At 44.2% G+C, this 21,921-nt stretch overlaps 1 protein-coding gene across 9 annotated transcripts in view; it reads left to right on the top strand.

Annotated features, from left to right (window-relative positions):
* The first annotated feature begins 12,722 nt into the window (after positions 1-12,722).
* Positions 12,723-21,921, top strand: part of MTCL1 (microtubule crosslinking factor 1) — a 103,563-nt gene continuing 94,364 nt past the window's right edge. For all 9 annotated transcript variants that reach the window (XM_066329151.1, XM_066329126.1, XM_066329115.1 and 6 more), the window contains exon 1: positions 12,723-13,784. In XM_066329151.1, coding sequence (XP_066185248.1) covers positions 12,912-13,784 — 873 coding nt within the window. In that variant the 5' untranslated portion in view covers positions 12,723-12,911. The remainder of the gene's footprint in view (positions 13,785-21,921) is intronic.

Raw genomic sequence — 21,921 nt, 5'->3', positions numbered from 1 at the left:
GAATAATATTCTGGAACATGAGTTTCAAAGGCAACATTTTTCTCTGAGAGCCTAGGGGAAAGTGTGAGGGAGACAGGGAAAGAAGGGGAGCCATGGTACCTTCCCGAGGATAATGCTGCTGTCTCCATCACAACGTTTCCTCCTGGGGAGGTAGAAGTTGGAATGGCATGGGTAGGATTTAGGAGCCTCTTACGCATATCAATTACCAAGGAGGTGATGCCGCTGGCTGCTTGCCACCTTCATCTTTGAATGAGAAAGGCAGGAATAACAAGTGCATTTTAGTAGATGTCATTGTGCTACCACTCATCTCCTCACAAACAAATCCCAGTCTGCCACCAGGCACTGCAGTCAGAAGGAATGGAAGCATGGGTTATTACTAAATAAGGGCATTGGCTATACACTCAACTTCATATAATACATGATTCCTAAGCTGCTTACAAAATAGATGTATATTATGTAGGCAGTATACATAGTCCCAAAGGATAGTGTAATCTTAGCATTTTTTTTCCTGAAAATGCGAGGGACTTCAAGACTGAGCCAGTGCTGAGAATATCTGTTACAAGCTTGAAAATAGAACGTAGTGTAGATAATGCTGCGGTTATTTGAAAAGCGTCACGAATTTCAGTGGCCACAAAGTCCCAAAATGTCAGAGCTGAGCTGGTACTGAAGAGAAACTGATATGTGCTGAAACAGAAAATACAGGACTGAGGCTCACAAACAAAATGAGCTCTGCTCATTTGTGATGGCAATAGCCATACAATTTGGATTAAAGTATTTTGATATTTATGGTATCAGATCAGATAAGGACAAATTAAAAAAAAAAAAAAAAGAATTCATGTTTTTAAATATTGTTTTTCCTCCTGGTACCATTACAAAACAGAATCAGGGTTTGAATTGCTTTCCTATGTGAGTTCTTATGTAACACTGTAAAGTAGTCCTGTTTTGCCTATTTGGTTTTTCCCTTTTATCATGTTTGGATTTAAATGTAGCCCTAATCCTGAATATCCTGCTTTGAAAAGCTTAGATCTGTAATGTATTGTATGGTATACTTTAAAAGGCTTTGCTTTTTACTGTGTGGTAGCCTTCAGTTAACAATATAGATTTCAATTCTTAACCTTATATTTGATAGCTTTGCTTGGGTTGTATTTTTCATTTAATACAATGAAAAATTTCAAATATGCATATTAATTGGTACATATTCTTCAAAGTTCTTCAGGGGTAAACACCATAAATGTGTCATTTGGGGGGAAAAAAGAAAGAGAGAGAGGAATTGAAGCCATATTTTGTATCTATCATGAAAGGCTGTGGCTGCTGTTCCTGCATGGATGGATGTTACTTGCTCTTGAGGAGGTGAGGCAAGGAAACACTGCCAAGTACCCATGACTAGGTTTTCCTGGTCACCTTCTTAAATCTCATAGTGAGGTAATGAGTTCTCTGAGCAGCTGTTATCTTTCCCCCCCTCTTTCCCTGTTTTCTTTGGGATGGCATATTTCCTGGCATTGTGAATTTCCATCACACAAAGGTTTCAACAGGTATTTTACACAGCTCACCTCTACTACAGATCAGGCATGACAAATACACCAAAAAGCAGCTCTGCAGCTGCATCTCTGCCTTGACCTACTGCCAGACTTAAACACAATGGTTTCAAACTTGGCAGGCCTCTGGCATCTTTTTTACCCTGATTGTATTTTATGCTTGGAAAAAAGCATGAAGCATGGGTAGCCCAATGAAAATGGGAGGATAAGACCTTAAAAATTATGCTGCAGGCAACAGGGATTTGAAGAGAGGAGTAATGTGGCCCAAAGGACAAAGGGGATTTTAATACTCTGAATGAGCAGGAGTTAGAAGAGAAGAGAAAGCAGGAGATGGAGATAAACAAAGGCAGGGACATGCTTCAGGGAAAGCATAGTAAAGGAAGAGAATCTAAATGCCAAAAGTCAACCTCCCTTTTTATCCTCTTTTTGTGTTTCATATCAGCACAATAGGTGTTCATCTAGACCACAGGATCCATTCATCTCTTTGGGACTCTGTTAAAATAGTACATGGCATTGCCTCCTGAGATAGTGAATGGAAAAAGTTTTCCATTTCATTTCTTGAATGGAAAAAGGATAGTGTTCGGAGCCCAAAATTAAAGCAATTAAAGGGAGCTTTAAAGTTACAAAATGTGATAAACTTAAAAAATAATCAGCAACAATTGCCGATGTAATAGATATTACAAATCCTTCTTGGCTTTCAGAGAAGAACAGGGGTTTTATAAAAGCAGATAAACATCACTGGAATGTGGAGAAACAGATTTTTAGTACAAAATTCCAACAGAAATAGGTAGGCAACCTTTTGTGTGGCATACAGAGGCACTGCCACATCAAAATGTATTGCTGTTGACAGCAAAAATGACTCAGGTGTGTACTCTTTGTTCAGGTGATGGCTGTCATACCATAATGTTTTATATTATTGTTCACTGTTTATTGCTAAAGGGAATTGTCCCAGTTTTAATATCAGCATTTTGCCTGAATAAATCCCACATGCCTGTTTTTTGGGAAAAGTAATATTGATTCATGTAGAGCAGGTGACTAAGAGAAAAGCAGAATAGCAGAAAAAAAAGATAAAAATGATGAATCTTTAGTGCTCCTTTGCAAGAAAAGCTCTAGTTATGATGCAAATTATACAAAATTAATGTATTCATGAATTAAAAATGAGAGGTGGCACAAACATGAACTCAATGTTGTTGAAATAGAATTGCATTGCCGTGTTCCTCATGGATTGCCACGTTATGCTGAAACTCCTCAGAGCAAAGCTGCTCACCCTTGCAGGGGTGAGAGGCTTCTGCACCACTGAACACAGAAAGTAGAGGGACATTGTTGTGCAGGAAAGGTCTGTGGTGTGTGGGGTGGATTTGTTAGAGGGAGGCACAGCCAGCAGATGTTGTACATAGCCACAGTGTCTCATGGAGGCTCCACCAGTCCCTTCCTCCGTTTTGGATCTGCAAACTCTCTGAGCTCTTCTCTTGGCCTTCTATAATTTTCCTTCAAAATACAATTTTCCCCCCATTCTGTTATTCTAAACTTCATTTTATATTTGTTAGTTTAGTTTTTCTTATTGCTGGTAAGCTATGATGCAGAGTATGTGTTTTTGCTTATATTTTAAAAATCCTGTAGAGTTTCCTCTCTAAAAAAACTGGTGAAGAAAGGCTCGTCCATGTTCTGTGTCTTACTGTCACATTTTCCACTCTAGTGTACATTTGTTTTTCACATCGTTCAATTCAGCTAATTCTGAACTTTTGGAAACCTCTCTTTTTTCATATTCACATAAATGTCTTCAGCATTTCTCAAACACATACAAAAGCTCTATATGCTGAATGCATTTTAAAAAGAATTATGTGCTCATCTCTAGTTCTCAGTCTTGCATGGATCTAAATTTAGTTTACCACAAAATTGTCTATTATGTAATTTCATTAAGGTTTGCCTAGAGTCTGTCACAGTCTTTAGCCACCAGAATGGTATTTTGCTAACAAAATTTGGTGAATGAATATGTTCCCTTTATTTTCTGAACTGCTAATAAACAGGTTGAAAACACCAATTGTATTATGATTTTTCTTGACAAGTTCAATGATTAACAGCTCTCCATCTTTTTTTCAGTTAGCCCTACATATTTTCCACATTGCAGCAAATTGTTAGCTCATTACAAGATGAACTGTCAAGAACCTTCAAAGTCAGATTTTATCAAAACCCTTGAGAAAATTTTGAAGTAAATGGTTTATTGTGCACTTCATAAGCTCTTGATGTTTAGAGGACTGTTGGATTTTCTATAGAAGTCTCAATAGCTTCATTTTATTATTTTTAATTAATGTCTGTTTTGCATCCAGTGCTGAATCATCTTCTGCACTCACACAGAGCGGCAGCTGGTTTGTGATTTCACTCCTGTGCTGACATCCCCTTTTGGAAGGCGTATCTTCCTACTCTTTTTTTTCCTCTGGGCTTAATCTAGTCTTACCCAAGCAGTCACAAGCTGTGCCACCATAGTCAGTGGATTTGGTTTCTCCAGGGAAACGTGCAGCAGAGGCAGCGCGTGCAGGGCTCCAGCCCGCACTCCTGGACCATTCCCGTGGCCCGGCTACTGAGAGATGAGCAAACCACGCAGCTCACCAGCCCCTCCCTGGGGGTGGAGAACACAGGCCCCTGGGACAGAGAGCCAAGGCACAGCAGAACATATGGGAGAAAGGCGGGAAACCAAACCAGGTCCCATCTCCTCTCAGCACAGGACTGAAGGGCTGGGGTCAGATGTGAGCAGCACTCCTGGGACACCCACTGCTGTGGCATTCCTCCAACAAGTGCCTGTTCTTTACAAAGGTCAGGATAAAATTAATTCAGGAAGTTGCAGCATCAATGTAAGGACAGCAGTGTGAACTTGTAATCACTCCCAGACCAAGACACATATCCAATAAACTGAGGTTTCGGGTTATCTTTTCTTTACTGTAAAAGATCTTCATATGACTATTGGACTAATTATTGCACAGGTGAGACATTTAAGTACATTTACCATCACAAGGCTGGTCAGTGCTAGCACCATGCTGTCACCTCACAATTTTAAATAAAGATTAGCAGAGCTGTAATTCCGTTGCCAGGCAAGAAGCCGACAAAGAGATATCTTTTCCTTCAGAAACTGGATTACAGACTCTAAGCTTTTTTATGAGATAATTAGAAAACTTTTCTTCTTGCTTGTTTTTCCTGCCCTGTCAAGACACTTCAACACCATTCAGGGCTCTACTCTACAATCTGAATTGCAGTAAATCAATTAGTTATCAGATTTTATCTTATTCTTTATAAAACACCAGCATTTCAGAAACTAAATGGTATAAAGAACTGCTTTCATCTTGCCTGAAAAAAGAAAACCCCCAAAATGTTTTAAAGATACAACATGTAAAAGTTTTGAGTCTTTTTAAAATTCTAATAATTCAGTGCTAAGGACACCACTTGGATGTGCTACAAGTGTCTGCTGATCTGAAAATATTTTTCAGTGAATGTTAACTTCCTGATTTAGTGAACATATTTATTGTTGAGCCTTCTGTTACAGATGAAGGGAAACACCATTCTCTGTTCTGCTACTGATAAGAAGCAAACTGTAATGCCCCACAAGACAAGAAAGCAAGCAAAGCTACATCTTTGACTTCTGATTAGGAGGTGCTAGCATATTTATTTAAATTCAAAAATTACAGTCAGTGACTTATATACTGAAAGAACATAGAACCCCGAACATACCCCTAATACCATTCTTGGTGAGTTATATTGTGTTGAGATAATAGGTATTGTATTCTTCCTCATTTCCCACAGTCAATGGTCCGTCTTCCAAACATTCCTCCAGTGAATGGAAATCAGTGTTACTTGCTTATACTTCTTTATGTCAGGATAATGCGTTCCTGCTCATTTGCCCTGCTTGTTCTGAGCCTTTAATTTTGGTCCTTAAACACTGTTTGCATGTTTCTTAAAAGTCATTGATTCCTCCATTCATTGTAGAGCCTTCTCAGCTGAGTCTAAACTGCAGGAATTAACTGTGTGCTTGCCTCAAAGGTGCTGCATGACTGAGAGCTTGAGTGTCACATGGGAAAGCAATGACATGCCCCAAATCTGGATTGGAGTGTTGGAGAAGAAATTCCACGTGGAAACAGCAATTGTGAAAGCAGACTTTGGCAATCAGCTTTTCTGAACCCTAACAGAACAGCAGATGCACTGAGGACAAAGGAACTCCTAAACCATCACAGTCAGAGTATTTGTAAGAAGCAATTGTTTCGGATTTTCAGAGACAGAAAAAAAACTAAGGAGCAGCTGTCTCAAAAAACAATCTTAAATGAAAAATGGCTACAGCTTTGAAGGGAACTGGCACTAAAGCCAGAGGTCCTAAAGGTCTGGGATAAAATGGAGGTAGATTTATAGAAATTACTGAAAAGGGGTGAAACAAAAAATACAATGTGTCTGCCTGTGCATCTTAGGAGGAACTGAAGTGCAAATGAATGAAAATTTGGGGGTTAGTTTCTTCTGGGAACAGCGTCCTTTGTCATGGTCAGAAAAAAATTGTTGAAGAGGTGCTAAGGGTAGGAGGAAATAATACAGTGGGAATGAAGCACTGTGGAAAAATACTGACTCTAATTGCTAAATTTGGCACAGATATATCTAGGAAGTTAATCCTACTGAATGTTTTCTATATTGGGATATTGGTTACTTATCAGAGGTATGCGTGTGTGCAGGATTATATTTTCTGTAGCTTTCTTCAGCCAACTGTACCATTAGAAATGGATAATTTGTAATATTAAGACTGATGTTTTGCTCAGTGTAAGGTGACACTTTCCTTGCAAGATATCGAAACTATTCACACTGCCAATCAACAGGCATCTTATTAGTCTGGCTCCTCGACTTTAAAAATGTCTCATAATTCTGTGAAATATTTCTGGTGTTGAGATTCTATCAAAATGTATCCTACAAACAGTGTATCCAGCAATGCATATCAATTTCCATAACCAAAAACTGTGAAAAGCATTCATCTTCAGTAAGCAACAAGATACGACCTGTCTTTCTTTTTCCTCATTGAACACCTGATAAATTAATGCTAGCTTTCTGTGCCAGCTCCACACTGTCTATGGAGGAAGACTCAAAATGAGGGTCTGTTCCTCTTCTGGTGCCTATGATTAGAGACAGCCTTTGATTCTCAGTGATTCTTGACTTATTTGGTCTCTCCCAGTTGCATCTCATCGAACATACCTGATCCTTTGGAAGTTAGGGAGCTGGAAAATAAGTGGCACACGGTGGTGTGCTACAGACAATAGCAGATCCCAAGTACTTGTGCCTACAATGAGAAGCGGATGATAAATTTTTAAGTGTGCTTGTGGGTGTTTATTGACATCACAGGTGGCTTCTGAGGAGAAAAAGTACAAATTTATTAATATTGAAAAGCACACTTTCTTTGTTTAGTGCTAAAAGAGGTGGTAACTCTAACAGCAGGGTATATGCTCCTTAGTACAATAGCATGATACATAATTTTGGAGGCAACTTTCCCAGTGGAAATGACAGTTGGCTGTACTCTGCAGAGGTGGGACCGTGGGTAACAGACCAAGTCAGTCCTCAGCATGAACGTTTGTGACTCTCGAGCAGGCACCAAACTGAAAAAACTCTGCCTTTCCAGTACTGAACATAAAGGACTTTACATTCTGGCTCTTTGACATTTCTTTGGATATTGAAAGAGGAACAGTGCACACTTGGGAACACCCATCTGTAACAAGGTTGTAGATTTCAGCCTGGGTAACAGTGACTAACCCAGAGCTGGAGGAACTGGGAGAGGAGGTAGCTCTATGTTTGGGAAGAGTAAGGATGGCTTCACCTATGGGAACCACCTGCTGCTCGCAGAGGGAGGCACAACTCCTCCCCAGCAAGGGTGCAAGAGCCATGTTTGCTTCCCAACATAAGCCTAATCCCAGGAGGTTTCTCACGTGCACACAAAGGCTCAGCACCAGCAGGATTACTGATAGCAGTCAGCGAGCACTGTCAGCCCCTTGGTATTTAAGGGTTGGGTCTTTAATCCCTGCAGTCTGTGGAAGCTTCAGACTTCTCGCTTGCTGCCCTGACACGTGGCCACCTCTGCGAGAGGTGTGGTGCTGCTGTTCTCTTCTCAAAGCTGATTGCCTCTGTGTTTTGTGTGGACCTCAAAAATCCCTTTAGAAAGCATTGGTGTTAACTGCACAATGCCCAGGGGCTCCACTGCTGGCTCTGAACGAGCAGGAAAAAGCTCTGGTCATCCATGGAATTTTATGGCCAAAATTAAGCTTCCCAATGGAGTTAGGAGACTGTGGGGTTGGCTGAATGAGTTTTGGAGGATCACAGTTTTGAATGAATGTGCCTAACATCTCCTCATGCTCTTCTTCTACTGCTGAAGTCCCTTTACATGAGCTAGTCATGCAATTATTTCCATTCCCTGATTGTGTTATGGCAATTAGTAATATCATTACTGTAGGACAGAAGCTCCGGTGAAGAACTGACACCTTTAATAATCAGGTTTTGTGCAAATAAAGAGCAAGAAGCAACAATCTAGATATAACTCCTGGGACCATGAACAAAGCTTTAAAAAAGGTCTTTGAATCCCTCAGGGAGAGAGAGCAGTTGAGGGAGGGCTTGCAAAAAAAAAAAAAAAAAAAAGGATTTGTTGATTTGTGAGCTTGAAAATGTCACACATTTTTCTGTTGAAGCTATGCCTCGTTGCTGTGAACGTTTGTTAACCTGTCACTATAACACCTGCTGGCCCTGATTAGGATTCCTCTGGGATGGTATAATCACAGAGCACAATGTGGCCACAAAGAAATTACAGCTCATGATCTACAACATATAAAGGGGGAATAATGATAGACTCAACCAGATTTATGCTGGGTCCTCCATACATATGGCCTGTATGGATGCATTTGTGTCTTCATTTACTATTTTGATTTAGCTCTGTAAACATCGGTGCTCCCTCATAACTCCGAACCTGGCCATTATAAGTTGGCTGCTCTTATGGTCTCATTGAAGAAGACCTCAAATAGGGATTTGAAATAGGAGAAAATAACAGACTTAGGCTACTGTAAGCTGGGGGACAAATTTACATTTAGATTGAGCCTCTTCACATCTTCTCTAAGTAATTGTAAACTCTCTTGTGCCTCAGCCCAAGAAAAGAATTTAGGCAGTCCAGCACTGCCAAAAACTGTCTTATGCTTTGTAAGATGTGTGATAGCTAATCTTAGTAGTCAGGCTTAGCATCTACTTTTCATAATTATTTGTGCAAATACAGCTCAGTTATCAAATGTCAGCATTAATCAGACAAAGGATATCAGCATTGCCAAAATAAACATGTTGTAAAAAGTGTTATGTCTGATTATTTGTATTATTCAACCAACACCCAGATGTCCTATTATGTTAAGAGCTACACAAGCATATAAGAAACCATTCCACCAGGAGGGAGTGCATGACTAATTTGTGATAAGAAAAAACAATTGGACATTACAAGCAAATAAAAAGAAAGAAAGAGGAGAATTAGAGGGGTCGTGGTAGTCTATGTATGTCTGTCCCTATAAGAACCAATAATGAGTTTTAAGTAAAGGGAAAAAACTGCTTTGATATAAATAAATAAGTAATATGATACCAGTAATTCTTACCAGGCATTTGCCTAGCCCAATGGAGATTTCTGTGGTATGCACTTCGCTTTCATATCAAGGTCTTATCCTCATCCACGCCGTGCCTGTTTACACCATTCTTGTAGGGGTCTCCAATAGGCATTGCACAACAGCAGAGGACAGAGGAACACAGCCAAAATCCTACAGCTGGCCTCATACCACACAAATCTGCCATCTGCACCCAGCCAGACACATGCCCAGGGATGGCCACAGGGGCTGCATTTCTTTGTTATTAAATGCCTTATACTGCCAGCACAGCATAAAAGGATCCTGATGTGACTGATCATTCGTCTCCCTCTAACGTGTTCTGCTGCCACATGTTTTCAGTGCCACAGCCAGGCTTAGTTTGAGCATTAATGCAAATAAATCACTTTATTAAGGTGCCTGGTTGAACTGGTGCTGCCTGAGACAGCAAACATTGCTGCATGTTTCAATAAGAGGAAGGTGCACAGAACACAAAGATGTGCAGAGTTTACAGAGGTATCTACTCTCCAGTCTCCTTTCCGATCTGAGGTCACCCTGCCCCGTCATGGGCTTTTCATTATTCTGAGTCTCTATTTGTCAAGGGCACCTCCTCAGAAGTCATGATGAGTTTTAGTCCTCTTTGCCTGCAGGAGCTTGTGGTCAGTGATGCACAGCGATACAAAAGATATCTTAAACGTAAAACATTTAGCAGTTGAAACAAAATATTTAGCAAGGGAGAAAAAGTAAGATCAAAATAAATATATTTATTAATGTATTTGCAATGTAAAATTTACGAGGTATCCACAGGAAACTGGGCTCTTTCAGGCACTTAAATGTCTCAGATTAATTCTCCCAGACAATTCCCAGCCTTTTGTGAATGTGCTCCTTTTTTCACATCCCTAATTCTTTTCCCCTCCAGTGCAAAGAAGCCTGGCAGTGTCCCTCAGCTATTGTTTGTAGAAAAGTGGCTTATCTTGAGCCATACTTTTCCTTTCATTTTCCTTTTGAATTGAACCATTCTGTTCATGGGGCAAAGTCAAAACAGGGTACTCATAAATTATCACAGAGCAGTTCCCCTTTCATCACAGGCATAAACACTTCACAAATCTAGCAGGAGAAGCTGGAATTCCCATCTATTCTTGGAATTTATAGCCCAAACCAAGTGAGAGTGGTGACATAGTCATGCAAAACAACCTTTCTGTTATCTCCCATGTAAGGCAACATCTATAATACTTAGTGTTTCCATAATATTTACTATTTCTCATTATGAAACAGAGCGCTTGCCATCTCTTTCACTCTCTTTCACATTCCCATAAAGGAGAATTCCTTGAACTGCCCAGCAGTGTACTGACAAAAATATTTTAAAATAATAATTAAAAAAACCTCAACTTAGTAGCACAACAGCTCCATAGGGAACACTCATAATATGTGATGGCCTGATAGAGTAACAGTAGTTTGTATTTTATAAGCCATTTTTCTAGATCACCTGAGCCACTTCATATTGCTTCTACACATTGATTGTCTCACCCAAAGAAGTAAATTACTGCTGTTTTACAAGGAGGGAGAATAAGGGGACTTACACCTGCGAGTGGACTTGTTGTGTTTGACTCTCCTCGAAGTGTTTTCTATAATTTTTAAGGGCTTGGCCCACCGAAGTCCTGCCGGTGGCTCTAGTTGATGTACATACCGGCAGCAGCCGGTGCGATCTTAGCCACAATAGGTATTTCGCCGTGTGACCTGGAAGGCACATTTGGATGCGGGAACACAGCCGTCTGGCAGCGAGGACAAGGAGTGGAAAATAAAGAGCACTAACAGAAGCGGGATATTCAAGAGGTTGAAAAAACCACCCAACACGGCATGGCATCACCGCTGGGTGCCCCGGAGCAGAGCTTTCATCGGCTGCCCATCGACCGCCCTGTCGAGGAGGTCTGTTCCTCACCCGGGACGGGGAGGGACCTGGCCACCTCCTGCCCCTCCGCTGCCGCTCCAAGTCGCGGCTTTCTCCCGGGGCTGGAGCCGCCCTCGCCCGCGGGCCCGCCGACATCCCGCCCATCACCGCTCTCCCGGCTGGCGCTGCCCACGCCGGCTGCCCGGGGCGCTGTCGTGGGGCTGCTCCCAATTCCTGGAGACCTGTAAATACAGCTCTGATTTGAATGTTGTTGTGTTTTTTTTCACCTTTGCAGCCTTTACAAAGTAAGGACTACCTGTTGCATACTCATGCGGCAGCGCTATTCAGCAGGATAAATTAGTGTTCCTTTCGTTTCCCGGGAGAAAGGACCCGGGGATGCCCGAGCGGTCCTGACTCTTCCCCGGGCAACGTGGCCTGACCTCGGCCCCGGCCTGGCACTGCCAGAACCAGCTGCCGGGTGTAGCCTTGGCCACCCGCCCCGCGGTGCCCGGTGAGGCTTTTGCCTTTCGGGGTAACGCCTTGAGCCAGAGGAGCAGAGCGGGGCACCTGGAGCGCCGCAGGGTGCTGCCCACCCTCCCATCCCCCCCACAATGTCCGGGACTGTCCTCCCCCGAGCGCGCTGCAGTCCTTGACGTCCAGACGTGCATGATCCGAGCCTCCCAAGGCTAAGCTAGAAGCTATGCACGCATTTACCACTTTGGTCTGACAGATAAGGCAGCCACCGCAGCTACTCCAAGGTCCGCTGTGCCCCAGCGGAAGAATCGGAAACATCCCGGCCGGTGCTGCTCTGCTGTGCCCAGTGAGGCCGTGCCTCTTTCCCACGCCTCATCCTCTCCCCCCTTTCATTTGCTCTCCCGGTGCTTTGCAAATGTAAGGGCTGCAATTTCACATCCCTGTGCTCCAAAAGGACGGGTCCGTGTCTTTTGTAGTTCAGCCAGAGCCAGGAACTTGCTAATATCCTCGGATACACGGCTCTGCCTCTAGGTGAACCTGCGTCTGCCTTGAGCAGGGAGATAATGCGGTGGCTGTTGTTTTGTTGCTGCCAGTCTCTGGAGAGAGCGTTTCCATGAAGTCTTAGCTCGGGGGAAAGAAAACCAAAACAACCAAAACAACCAAAACAGGCAACGTTCTATAACTCATGACTGGGAAATCAAAATTTCTCCCTAAATGAGGCTTTCTGATAGGAAGAGGCTGGCAGAGGCGTCCCTATAATAAAGCGTGCGAGGAAAGTAGTTTGCCGGGCGGGAGGAGAGCCGCCTGGCTGGCTGACAGAGGGGGCGGATCCTGCGCACGGGCGGGCAGCGCCGAGTCGGAGCGGCCCCGGCAGCCGCGGGGCTATTTCAGGAGCCGGGCGGAGGCGGCGGCTGGAGCCGGAGCAGGAGCAGTGATGGGGTTAGCGGAGCCGGTGGGCTGAGCGGGGGGCTTGTAAGCGGAGGCGAAGGCGGCGGGGAAAACACGCCTTGGCCTCGGGTTGAGGGAGAAAAGATCGGGTTTTTGGGCTGCATCACAACTTGGGCAGCATCACAAGCTGAGCCAGGCGGAGAGGAGAGCGGGAGGGGAAGGAGGAGGAGACGGCTGCCACCGGGGGATTCGAGCTCGATTTATTGAAACAAATCAGTGCTCGGGAGAGAGCGGCGAGGAGGAGGAGGAGGAGAAGGTGGGGGTGGGGGGGCAGGAAGAGGGGGATCGAGAAAGAAAAGTGTGAGGGCTGTGGCTGGGAGAAGCAGAAGTGATGAGAGAGCGAGCAGGGAGGCTGGAGGAGGCTGCCCGTCCTGTCGCCGCGCCCCGCGGGGACCGCCGCTCCTGCCGCCGCCGGGCGCCCCCGCGGCCGCCCCGCCGCCCCCGGCCCGCGCTATGGAGGCGCTGAACGGCCCCGGCCCGGGGCCCGGCGACGCGCTGCGGCCGCCGCCGCCTTCGCCCGGCCACCACCACCCGCACGCCGAGAAGAAGCGGCTGCACCGCGCCCCGTCGCCCGCCAGACCCTTCCTCAAGGACCTGCACGCCCGCGCCGCCGCCAAGCCCCCGCCCGCGCCCCCCAAGTCCCCCGGCCTCCCCGCCCGGGCGCCCTCGTCGCCGCACCCGGGCGTCCACCAGCCCTCCGCGGGGCTCCTGGCGGCGCCGGGCCGCCTCTCCCGCCGCCCCGCCGCCCCGGGGAGCAAGGCGGCCGCCGCCGCCGTCACCGCCGTCGGCAGGGCGGGCGCCAAGGCCGCCCCCTGCGCCAAGCGGGCGGCCCGCGGTCCGGAGCCGGGGCCCGGCGGCCGGGGCGCGGGGCGGCAGCCCGGCGGGGAGGCGGCCCCGCCGCCCGGCAAGGGTAGGAAGGCGAAGCGGGGCGCCGCGGCGGGCAGCGGCCATGCGGCGGCGGCGCTGGCCCGCGTGGGCCACACGGACAGCAGCTCCGACCTCTCCGACTGTCCCTCCGAGCCGCTCTCCGACGAGCAGCGCCTGGCCCCGGCCGCCAGCAGCGACGCCGAGTCCGGCACCGGCTCCAGCGACCGCGAGCGGGAGCCGCCCGCCGCTCATCCCGCCGCTCATCCCGCCGCCGAGCCGCCCCGCATCGGCCCCGGCCCCGGGCGAGGAGCTCCGCCGGCCCTCGGCTCCCGCGGGGATGCGCTGCCTGCGGCCACGGGCGGGGGCCGAGCCCCGAGCCGCGGGGAGCAGCCGCCGGCGGCCCCGGAGGAGCTGCAGCGGGAGGTGGAGGAGCTGCGCTCGGAGAACGAGTACCTCAAGGTGAGCATCGCCCGCGGAGCCCGGCCTCGGCGGGGAAGGGAAGGGCAGGGGGCGGCAGCCGTAGGGAAGGGCTGCCCCCTCCTGCCCCGGAGTGCGAGGACCGCGCTTGGAAGGGGGGAGGAAGTAGATTCGCCCTGTCTGGAGTCACCTCCCATAGGACCCCCCCCGTCCCCGCTGGACCAAATGGCAAATTTTACCCGCAGGAGAGAAATAGGGGCAGGGAGAACCAGCCGGGTGCCTCGGCCCCCCTTTCCGCGCCCCCACGGAGCGGGCCCGCCGCACGGCTTAAGGACAGATAAGGGTCTTAAGCGTATGATCGCGACTCCCTGCAAAGCCCGATTTGTGGGCGCTGGATGAACGTCAGCCCGATGCAACATGTACCCTGGCAGTGTTGCGTTTGGTTGACGCGGTGGTAGCTCAGCAAACCCCGACTCTTTCTAAAGCACCGCGAACACTCCAGTGGTTAGCAGGACTTTGCTTTCCAGGAACTGTTTTCCTCAGTATCACCCTTTAGGAAAAGCCGAAGGAACACGTTCCCTCATTTGATGTGGAAAGGATGACAGCATTATTTGCTCTGCTTATTGTGTCGCTTTATCACTGAGAAGTGAAGCCACTCGTTGTGAAGTACTAATAGAACAAGAGCAGCAAGAAAAAAGTGTCATTGCATCCTTGTACAGGTAGAAAAGTACATCACTATGACTCTATCCTCAGAAAAAACAGGAAAGCTACATTCAGGCGAGCTCTGAGCTGGACTGACCTGTGGGAACCTTTAGTTGGACTTGTACTTACAATCTGATCTTTTGGCAGAGCAAAGAAGCTACATCCATAAAGATCTATAAATAAGATAAACTGAGATAATCCTGTAACCACAGCCACTGTTTGACGCTGCCTCTGGTGAAAACAGTCTCTGTTCCCTGATATTGGGAACACCCTGTTGTCAAGCAAAATAACCATGGAAATCCATGAAAATCTAGGATTCTTACTCAAATAAGAAGTGGAGTTAACCTTGGGAAAGAAGGAGGATAAAGATACAGGCTAGACTCTTTAAGGGGTTTTGGCTAGGGTACAGGAAACAATACTCAGCATAGCAAAAGGGTAACAGCAGGGGTGCTGCAAGGTTCTTTGCCGGGTCTGGTGCTGCTTAGTGAACTGGAAAAAGGAGTGAGCAATGATACAGCAAAATTTTCAGATGACATTAAGTATTTTAGCTTAAGTCAAGTCCAGCAAAGACCAGAGAGAACTTAATCATAAAGTTAACCCCTGAGGAACATGTGAAAAATAAAGGCAGAGGATGGTGAATAAAACTTTATATTCAAAATCTTAAGTGCTGGGAGGGAAAAAGTATGCACTTTTCTGTTTAAGTGTGTTGCGTTAACTCAGGAGCATCATGAGAGAAGGAGAAATTAAAATCTGCAAAAATTGTTAGATTGCAGTGGGAACAGAACAGAGACTAACTAAGAAAATCTGGCAATATTTGATAGAACGGTAGCTGTTACACTCACAGGTCAGTGAGTGTACCTGAAATACTGTGGGCACTGTTGGTCATCTAGAAAAGGATAATACAAAACCAGACCAATAAAAATTATTGGCTCATAGCAAAGCTTTTATAGCACTCATTGGATGGGAAACTCGAGTGTGGTAGGGAAATGTAATAGTCTATAAAAAGATGAGCAGCACAGAGAACCTTTATCACAAGCTTCTGTTTTATTTGACAGCCTAGAAGCAAGACGAGATGTAGTGAGATCAGAATTGATAATGGGAATCGCTTAAGGAGTAGCTAGCTGGCACTGCCGTTAGAAGTCATGAAGTCAAGGAGCATCTCCTTGCATTATAGGATTTGCACAGGTATATGAGTATTATATACTTAAACCCATTAAAAAGTGCGTGTCAAGCTCTCTTTATACTGAAAGTGATTTTTAACTATGGGAAACTGAAAAAAAAAAAAAAAAGCGTGTCTGAGTTGTCTAGGGCAGACCCCTGTTAGTGTGTCATACCTGAGGAAGCGTGTGATCGTGGGACCTAGTTGACAATGGCAATTCTTAGGTGAAGAACTTCATTCTGCTTCATTCCAAATTTTTCACCCTGTGCAACAATGTCTTCAGATCTTTCACCTTGATGTCTTCATCATCTACAGTAATTGTGTCCTGACTCTTTTTTTTTTTTTTTTGACTCAGACTGTGACTTTATCATGCTAAAAGTATTTCTGAGTCTGGTAGGATAATACAGACTTCTTTCTTTGGTAGGCATGTCCTGGTGCCTGGAAAGCCATGAACTAACACTATTGCCTCTTCTGAGGGAAATTAGTACATTGTCTGCTTTGCTTGGCCACCTGAGTGTGTGAGATCTCAGTTCTGCTCCTCTGTCGAAATTGTTGGAAACAGCCCAGTGATGCAAAAATTATCAGGAGAATTCCCGAACCTCATTTGGCTTTCCAAGCGAAACCTATAAAAAAATCTGCAAATTAAAACCACATCACTGTCTGGGTTGTTTACTTGTGGGTTTGTTCTGTGTGTTTTTTTACAATGCAGTTCTCTGGGCTGGCATTGGAGTGAGCTGTGTTTCTCCAGAGGGGGCTAAGGGATAACAGGGATGCTGTCAACTGTAAATAGACAAATGATTAGATAAATCCCAGAAGAAACTGTTAATTTCCTGAGCATGGCCACAAGCCAAATTTTGTGGGTTTCACTCCTCCTTATCCCTCCCTGCAGCTGGAGTGCAGCCCTAACTGCATATCATGAAGTCTTTTTCAGAGAATTTAAACTTTTATGTAGGAAGATCTTTCATGTATCTTTCGTGTATCTGTAACACAGGTTATAGAAGATACACACACGCACATGCAAACACACAGAGACTTAGTGCTAAAGATTACTAGAGATTAAAGTGTTACCAGAAAGGAAAAAACAAAACAAAACAAACACAATCATTTGGTTTTTTTTCTATGCACTAAAGACTAGAAAGTCTTCCAGAATGTACAGCAAGCTCCTGCTTCTGCAAACATCTCAAACTTTTACCATGAGCCAGATTTTAACTTGGTATCAAGTTTCCACCTATATATTTCCAGGACTTTACTCTAGATAAGAATTTGGCTCTAGCCACTAGATGCAAAGCTAAGGCTGTCGAAGTGCATGAGGAGCAGTGTTTACATTGAGAAGCCTCTCTTCTACTACCTCTGTGAAATTTTATCTTTGATTTCAGTTTCATGTATTCCTTGCATGACCTTATTTCAGCTACCTGTGGGGAAAGGCTGTAATACTACAACAGCATTTAAAAGATATCACATAGTTGTTGATGTCAAAAAAGAGAAATTATGTCATGGTGCCTGACCCTGTAGGACAAGGAGATCCTTGGTAATTGCTGGTTGTAGATAAAGTTTTAGTTATTGCTAGTCAGTCCTGTTGGTAGTAGCAAAATACTGCCCACGCAAGTGGTTGATTTTTGATTTTACTATAAAGTGTCCAGCACATGGAGAAGTGTCATTCACTATGTGAGTCCTGGGGAAATTTGGGAAGAAGCCCTTTGTGGTACAGAGCCCTCAGAAGGGTGAGGAATGTTAAGGAAGAAGGCCCAAATTTTAGCAGTTAGACATGTTTTTTTCTTTGTCTCAGCCAAACTTTAATTTAGACTGTGTTAATTAAATAAATGTGCTAGCAGAAACAGCAGTGGTGTTTTAGTCACAACACGCGCTCCTTTTCTCTTTGCACCCTTCATGGCCATAATGTAAAAGCAGCCTCCTACATGAGGCATGACACTTCCTACACTTCCTTAAAATAAAACTGGTGCTTGCTGTGCTTTTTTTTACCTGGCCTTCTCTTTGTGCCTTTGTGCCTATGTGTTCAATCATAACAAGTTCAATATGCTGGAAATGCTGCTACAGCGTGGATTAGCACAGAAATATACTATCTTGGATTTATTAGATAACTGTCTTTTCTGTCTTACTTTGTCTTTTTTTTCTTTCTATATTCATTTGTAACTGTGACATATTCTGGATATAAATTGTCAAAGGGACCGCTCCAGGCCCCTTATTCCACTCTAATGCATCTCAAATATGTTCAGTTTTGTTTAAAATCACAACGTGTGTCATGTGAGGTTATATTGTGTTTCTTTACTCACTTGAAACTGTAGCTCTTTGAGTTGTAGGCTTCTGCTGAACTCAAGGGGAGTAACTCTCTGTTTCTTTTATTAACCTGCAAGCATTTTGTGGATGTCAAAGGGTTTTGCAGAGCAAAAACGATGCAAAGTGATGGCACCAATTTTTTTTTTTTTTTTCCGTTTAGTGAGGGTTACCAGGGTTAGCAAAACAAAGCTCATCCCACATCTCTGCTTGACATGCTGCTTTTCCCACGTGGAGAGTGGCGGCTCCGGAGAGAAGGAAGGTGGTAACCCTGCCCGGGACACAAACCCCCGTGGCTGGGCTCAGCCGGAGGGACAGTCAGCTGCCAGGGGAGATGTCACTTTGGGGGAAGAATAGCGAGGCCATGAGCCTCGTCAGCCCCAGCTGAGTCCCTGGCAGCCCCCACCCTGCCTGGAGGGGAGGAGCCGTGTGATGCACCAGGCGATTCTTGGTGGCCCCCAAGAAATGTTATTGATGTTGCCATTGATGAGTGCTCGAACAGATTCGTCAAGGATATGTGTATAAACAATACTGTAGCTAATGCCTGAATGAAGCAGAAAAGCTGCCAGATGCTGTGCTCTCGCTCTCAGATCCCGCAAAATTAACCAGCCCTGAAGTCAACAGGTGCTCACGGTCCTACGCCTTTTCAGTTCACATCTTGGTTTGTGCACAAGCTTCAGAACACGTTGGATTGGTGCATGACTTGTAAAGTAGTCTGATTTTGGAGCTAAATAATAACATCAGGGGCCCAGGGACTTGGGGTTCATTAACATATTCTGCAAGAGGCAAAAATAATGCTTGTTGCTTTCTTCCCAATCAAAGCCTTTCAGAGCATATTTTTCCCTGCTGCAGTTCTGCTGAGAAGTGCTATGGGGGATGTGTTTATTCCTTAGCAGCAGCAGCAGAATCTCCTACATATAGACAGTTTGAGATATTTAAAACATGAAAACAGAGATTATGTAAAATCACAGTTCATGAATCTTAGATTCATCAAGGACTTTCTAGAAGCTCTGGATTTGCCAGTGCAATAGCAGCTACCCACTGTAATTTCGACTCTTCCTCGCTTCCCCACTCTCCCCTCATTTGACTAAATGTATATGAAATGACTTTCCATTTAGAAAATAGTACTGACAAAACCTATAAATATGACTTTTGGGTAAAATAATAAACATATTTTGCATAGATAATTGAATTTCCTCCTTAATTTGCATTTTCTTAAATACTATACAATTTATTGATTTTGTGTGGTTTTGTCTTCCTAGTTTGCGGGTATTTTCAACTTAATATATCACTTCTAGACACTGACATATTCTAATTCACTGGAGCCTTAAAAGACTTTGCCAGTGTACATAACTGTATTCATAGAGTAATGAATTCAGTATCCATGTATCTTTTATGCTTTTTTTTGCAAGTAATTTATCCCTAATAATAATTTTCAAGATTTCTTTGACACATGGTTGCATTCCACTATTTAGTCTCTATTCAGACTCTGAGATAAGAGCTTTTTTATTTTAGGCAGTAATTGATCTCACTGAAGGTAGATCAGCAGGCTGACCTAAATGCAAGTGATGCAGACGACCCTTCCTCTGTATTTATACTCAGTTTAGTGGTCTTGCTTTGGACTGCATTTAGTCTGGCCCCTTGAACAAAACATCCCCATCATGCACATGTTTTAAAGCTCTCCAGAGGACTCAAGTAATGGAGCACATTTGATGCATGCTTGGAGTGTAGGTCTCTGTTTTATTTCGAAAGGAATCAGTTTCTTGCATGCTCTGTGGACAGAATGAGTGTGCAGTTGGTGGAGATGATTAAAAAATTTGTTTTCAAACCTTGTTACAGATCATAACCAGACTGGCTGGGTAGACAGAGCCCATAAGTTATGCAAGTATTCGTGGTCATTTCAGTGGGAATGACTCAGATGGGTTACTCAGTGTAATAGCTGCATGGCTTGACCTTCTCACCTTTTCTCTCTCTCTCTCTCTCTTTTTTTTTTTTTTTAAGAATCATAAACAAGGCATATTCCTATAATTTGTTCTTAATTATACTTTATTATAATTAAATCAGTAATAAACAAGCATGACATCAGTAAAGGTATTAATGAATAATGACTTCTCTTCTGACAGGCAAGTATTCAATTTGCACAATACAGACAGAAAATGACCTATCAGTATGTATCTGGGCTACACAGTGATGGAAATTGCACACAAGGCTTTCCCCTTCTCAGCCAGTTCACATTGCCTGGGCATGCTGACAGGCAGATGGAGAATCCTAATTCTCTTGCTTCTGAGCTGCAGTCTCGGGGACTCCTGCTACTAGAGTGGCGATTTGTGTGGCTCTGTGCCCCTGCAGCCACCCACAACTCTCAGATGAGTAGTTCCTATTAGACCCCAAATGGCTGGTCTTTAGGAAGTCATTTGGGCAAAGTGAAACCACATGCTGAAAGACTCAGGGGCTGGTGCAACTTGGATTTCTACTGCAAATTTGGAAAGAGCTGCCACTTAGAAAACACGCTACCATTCTTTTTTTTTTTTTTTCTGATGACCAGAGTGACATCGAGAAAGAAAAGCAGTTTAGCTTTTCATGAACAATATTCCTTCTTGCAGGACACTCTGCCTCATGCTGTTTTTACTGAAAGTAATAGCATAATTACCATTAAATTAAAAGGGATCAAGAGGAGGCTTTCATTCCCTTCAGGAATGCACAGCAAAGTGAAGCTTCTGATGCCAGCACTTAACCTCTCAATTTCAATTGCCACTTTGGGGTGCTGAAGCAGGTCCTCCCTGTTTGAGGAAGGGAGCAGCTCTCCATTTTTAGATGAACAAAGAGGCATGGCTGCTTTCTTGCCTGTTTGTTTTAATTACTTTTAAGTGCCTATTCTGATGTCTTTTTTCAGTTTTACAATATTAAAGTCTATAGTATGAAGCTCAATACCTCCTGAGAGAAAGAGCTTTAATTCTAACTCACAATAATAAGAGTAGTAAGAACAATACATTTTAATTAAGTCAAGGGTTTGGTTTATCTGTTATTTCCATCTGCCTTGCAGCCAGAGCATCATTTTTTTGCAAACCACCACGCTGGGAGTTTTGGCTTTGCTGCATTTACCTTTGATTTGAAATGTTTTCCATCAGAGCAGTAATTTGCCATTTAGTAAGTACCACCATCATAGTTTGAGTTATAATTTCCCATTCCATGGGTCTTTAACTTAGATTCCTTCATATTCTGTGCATGGATCACTTCAGAAGAGGAGTTTAAGCTGTTCTGATTTTCCAGATGCAATTGTAACAGCTCTGACTTAGGATCTGTTACCATACTCCTTCAGTGTCCACAGCAGAATCACAAGTACTTGCCAAAGAGAATAAGCTGTTAAGAAATGAAAAAAACATCTACACCTTTGTCACTGGCTTTGTGGCCTGTATAGAAAGTGAGATCGTGTCTTTATTGTAAGTAAAGTTAAACTGTTATGGTTTAGTTAAAGGTTATCCCAGTATCTATAATTGTGTGCTGACTGACATACAAAATCTGTGCCAGATTTTCCAGAGGTGACATGTTCCTCTCTATATATTTATTACATAAAAATAGGACTTTATGTTGCTATTCAAAAAGATTTAATCTATCTGATTTAATCTGCTTCTTTTCCTCTCTGGGCTGGACAGACTGCAAAGTTTGAAGCCCCAATCACTGCAGCAATACAGCAGAAAATGGGCTGACACTGCATGCAGCCTGTACAGTGAAGTTTCTGCTCCTTATACAGTCAAAACTGTTTGTGGCCTCATGTTGCCTTCTTTTAAAGCTCATCCAATGGGTGCTATATCTCTAAGTACAAGAAGTCAGGACACTGATTTCTAGGTGAAAATTTTGGTAGTAGAAAATGAATTATGGTGGAAAAGAAACTCCATTCAGTAAAAAAAATTCTGAGAGGAGATCTGTGTGGAATTTTAAAGTACAGCTTCCTTCATTGTATTCTAAATTTTAATTTATCTGCAAAATTACACTAGAGAAAAACAAACTCTGTATTTAAAACAAAAA

Source organism: Sylvia atricapilla, chromosome 1 (assembly GCF_009819655.1).
Source record: "Sylvia atricapilla isolate bSylAtr1 chromosome 1, bSylAtr1.pri, whole genome shotgun sequence".
Classification (NCBI taxonomy): Eukaryota; Metazoa; Chordata; class Aves; order Passeriformes; family Sylviidae; genus Sylvia; species Sylvia atricapilla.
The sequence above is the reverse complement of the archived record's forward strand: the minus strand, read 5'-3'. Positions and strand labels throughout refer to the sequence as shown.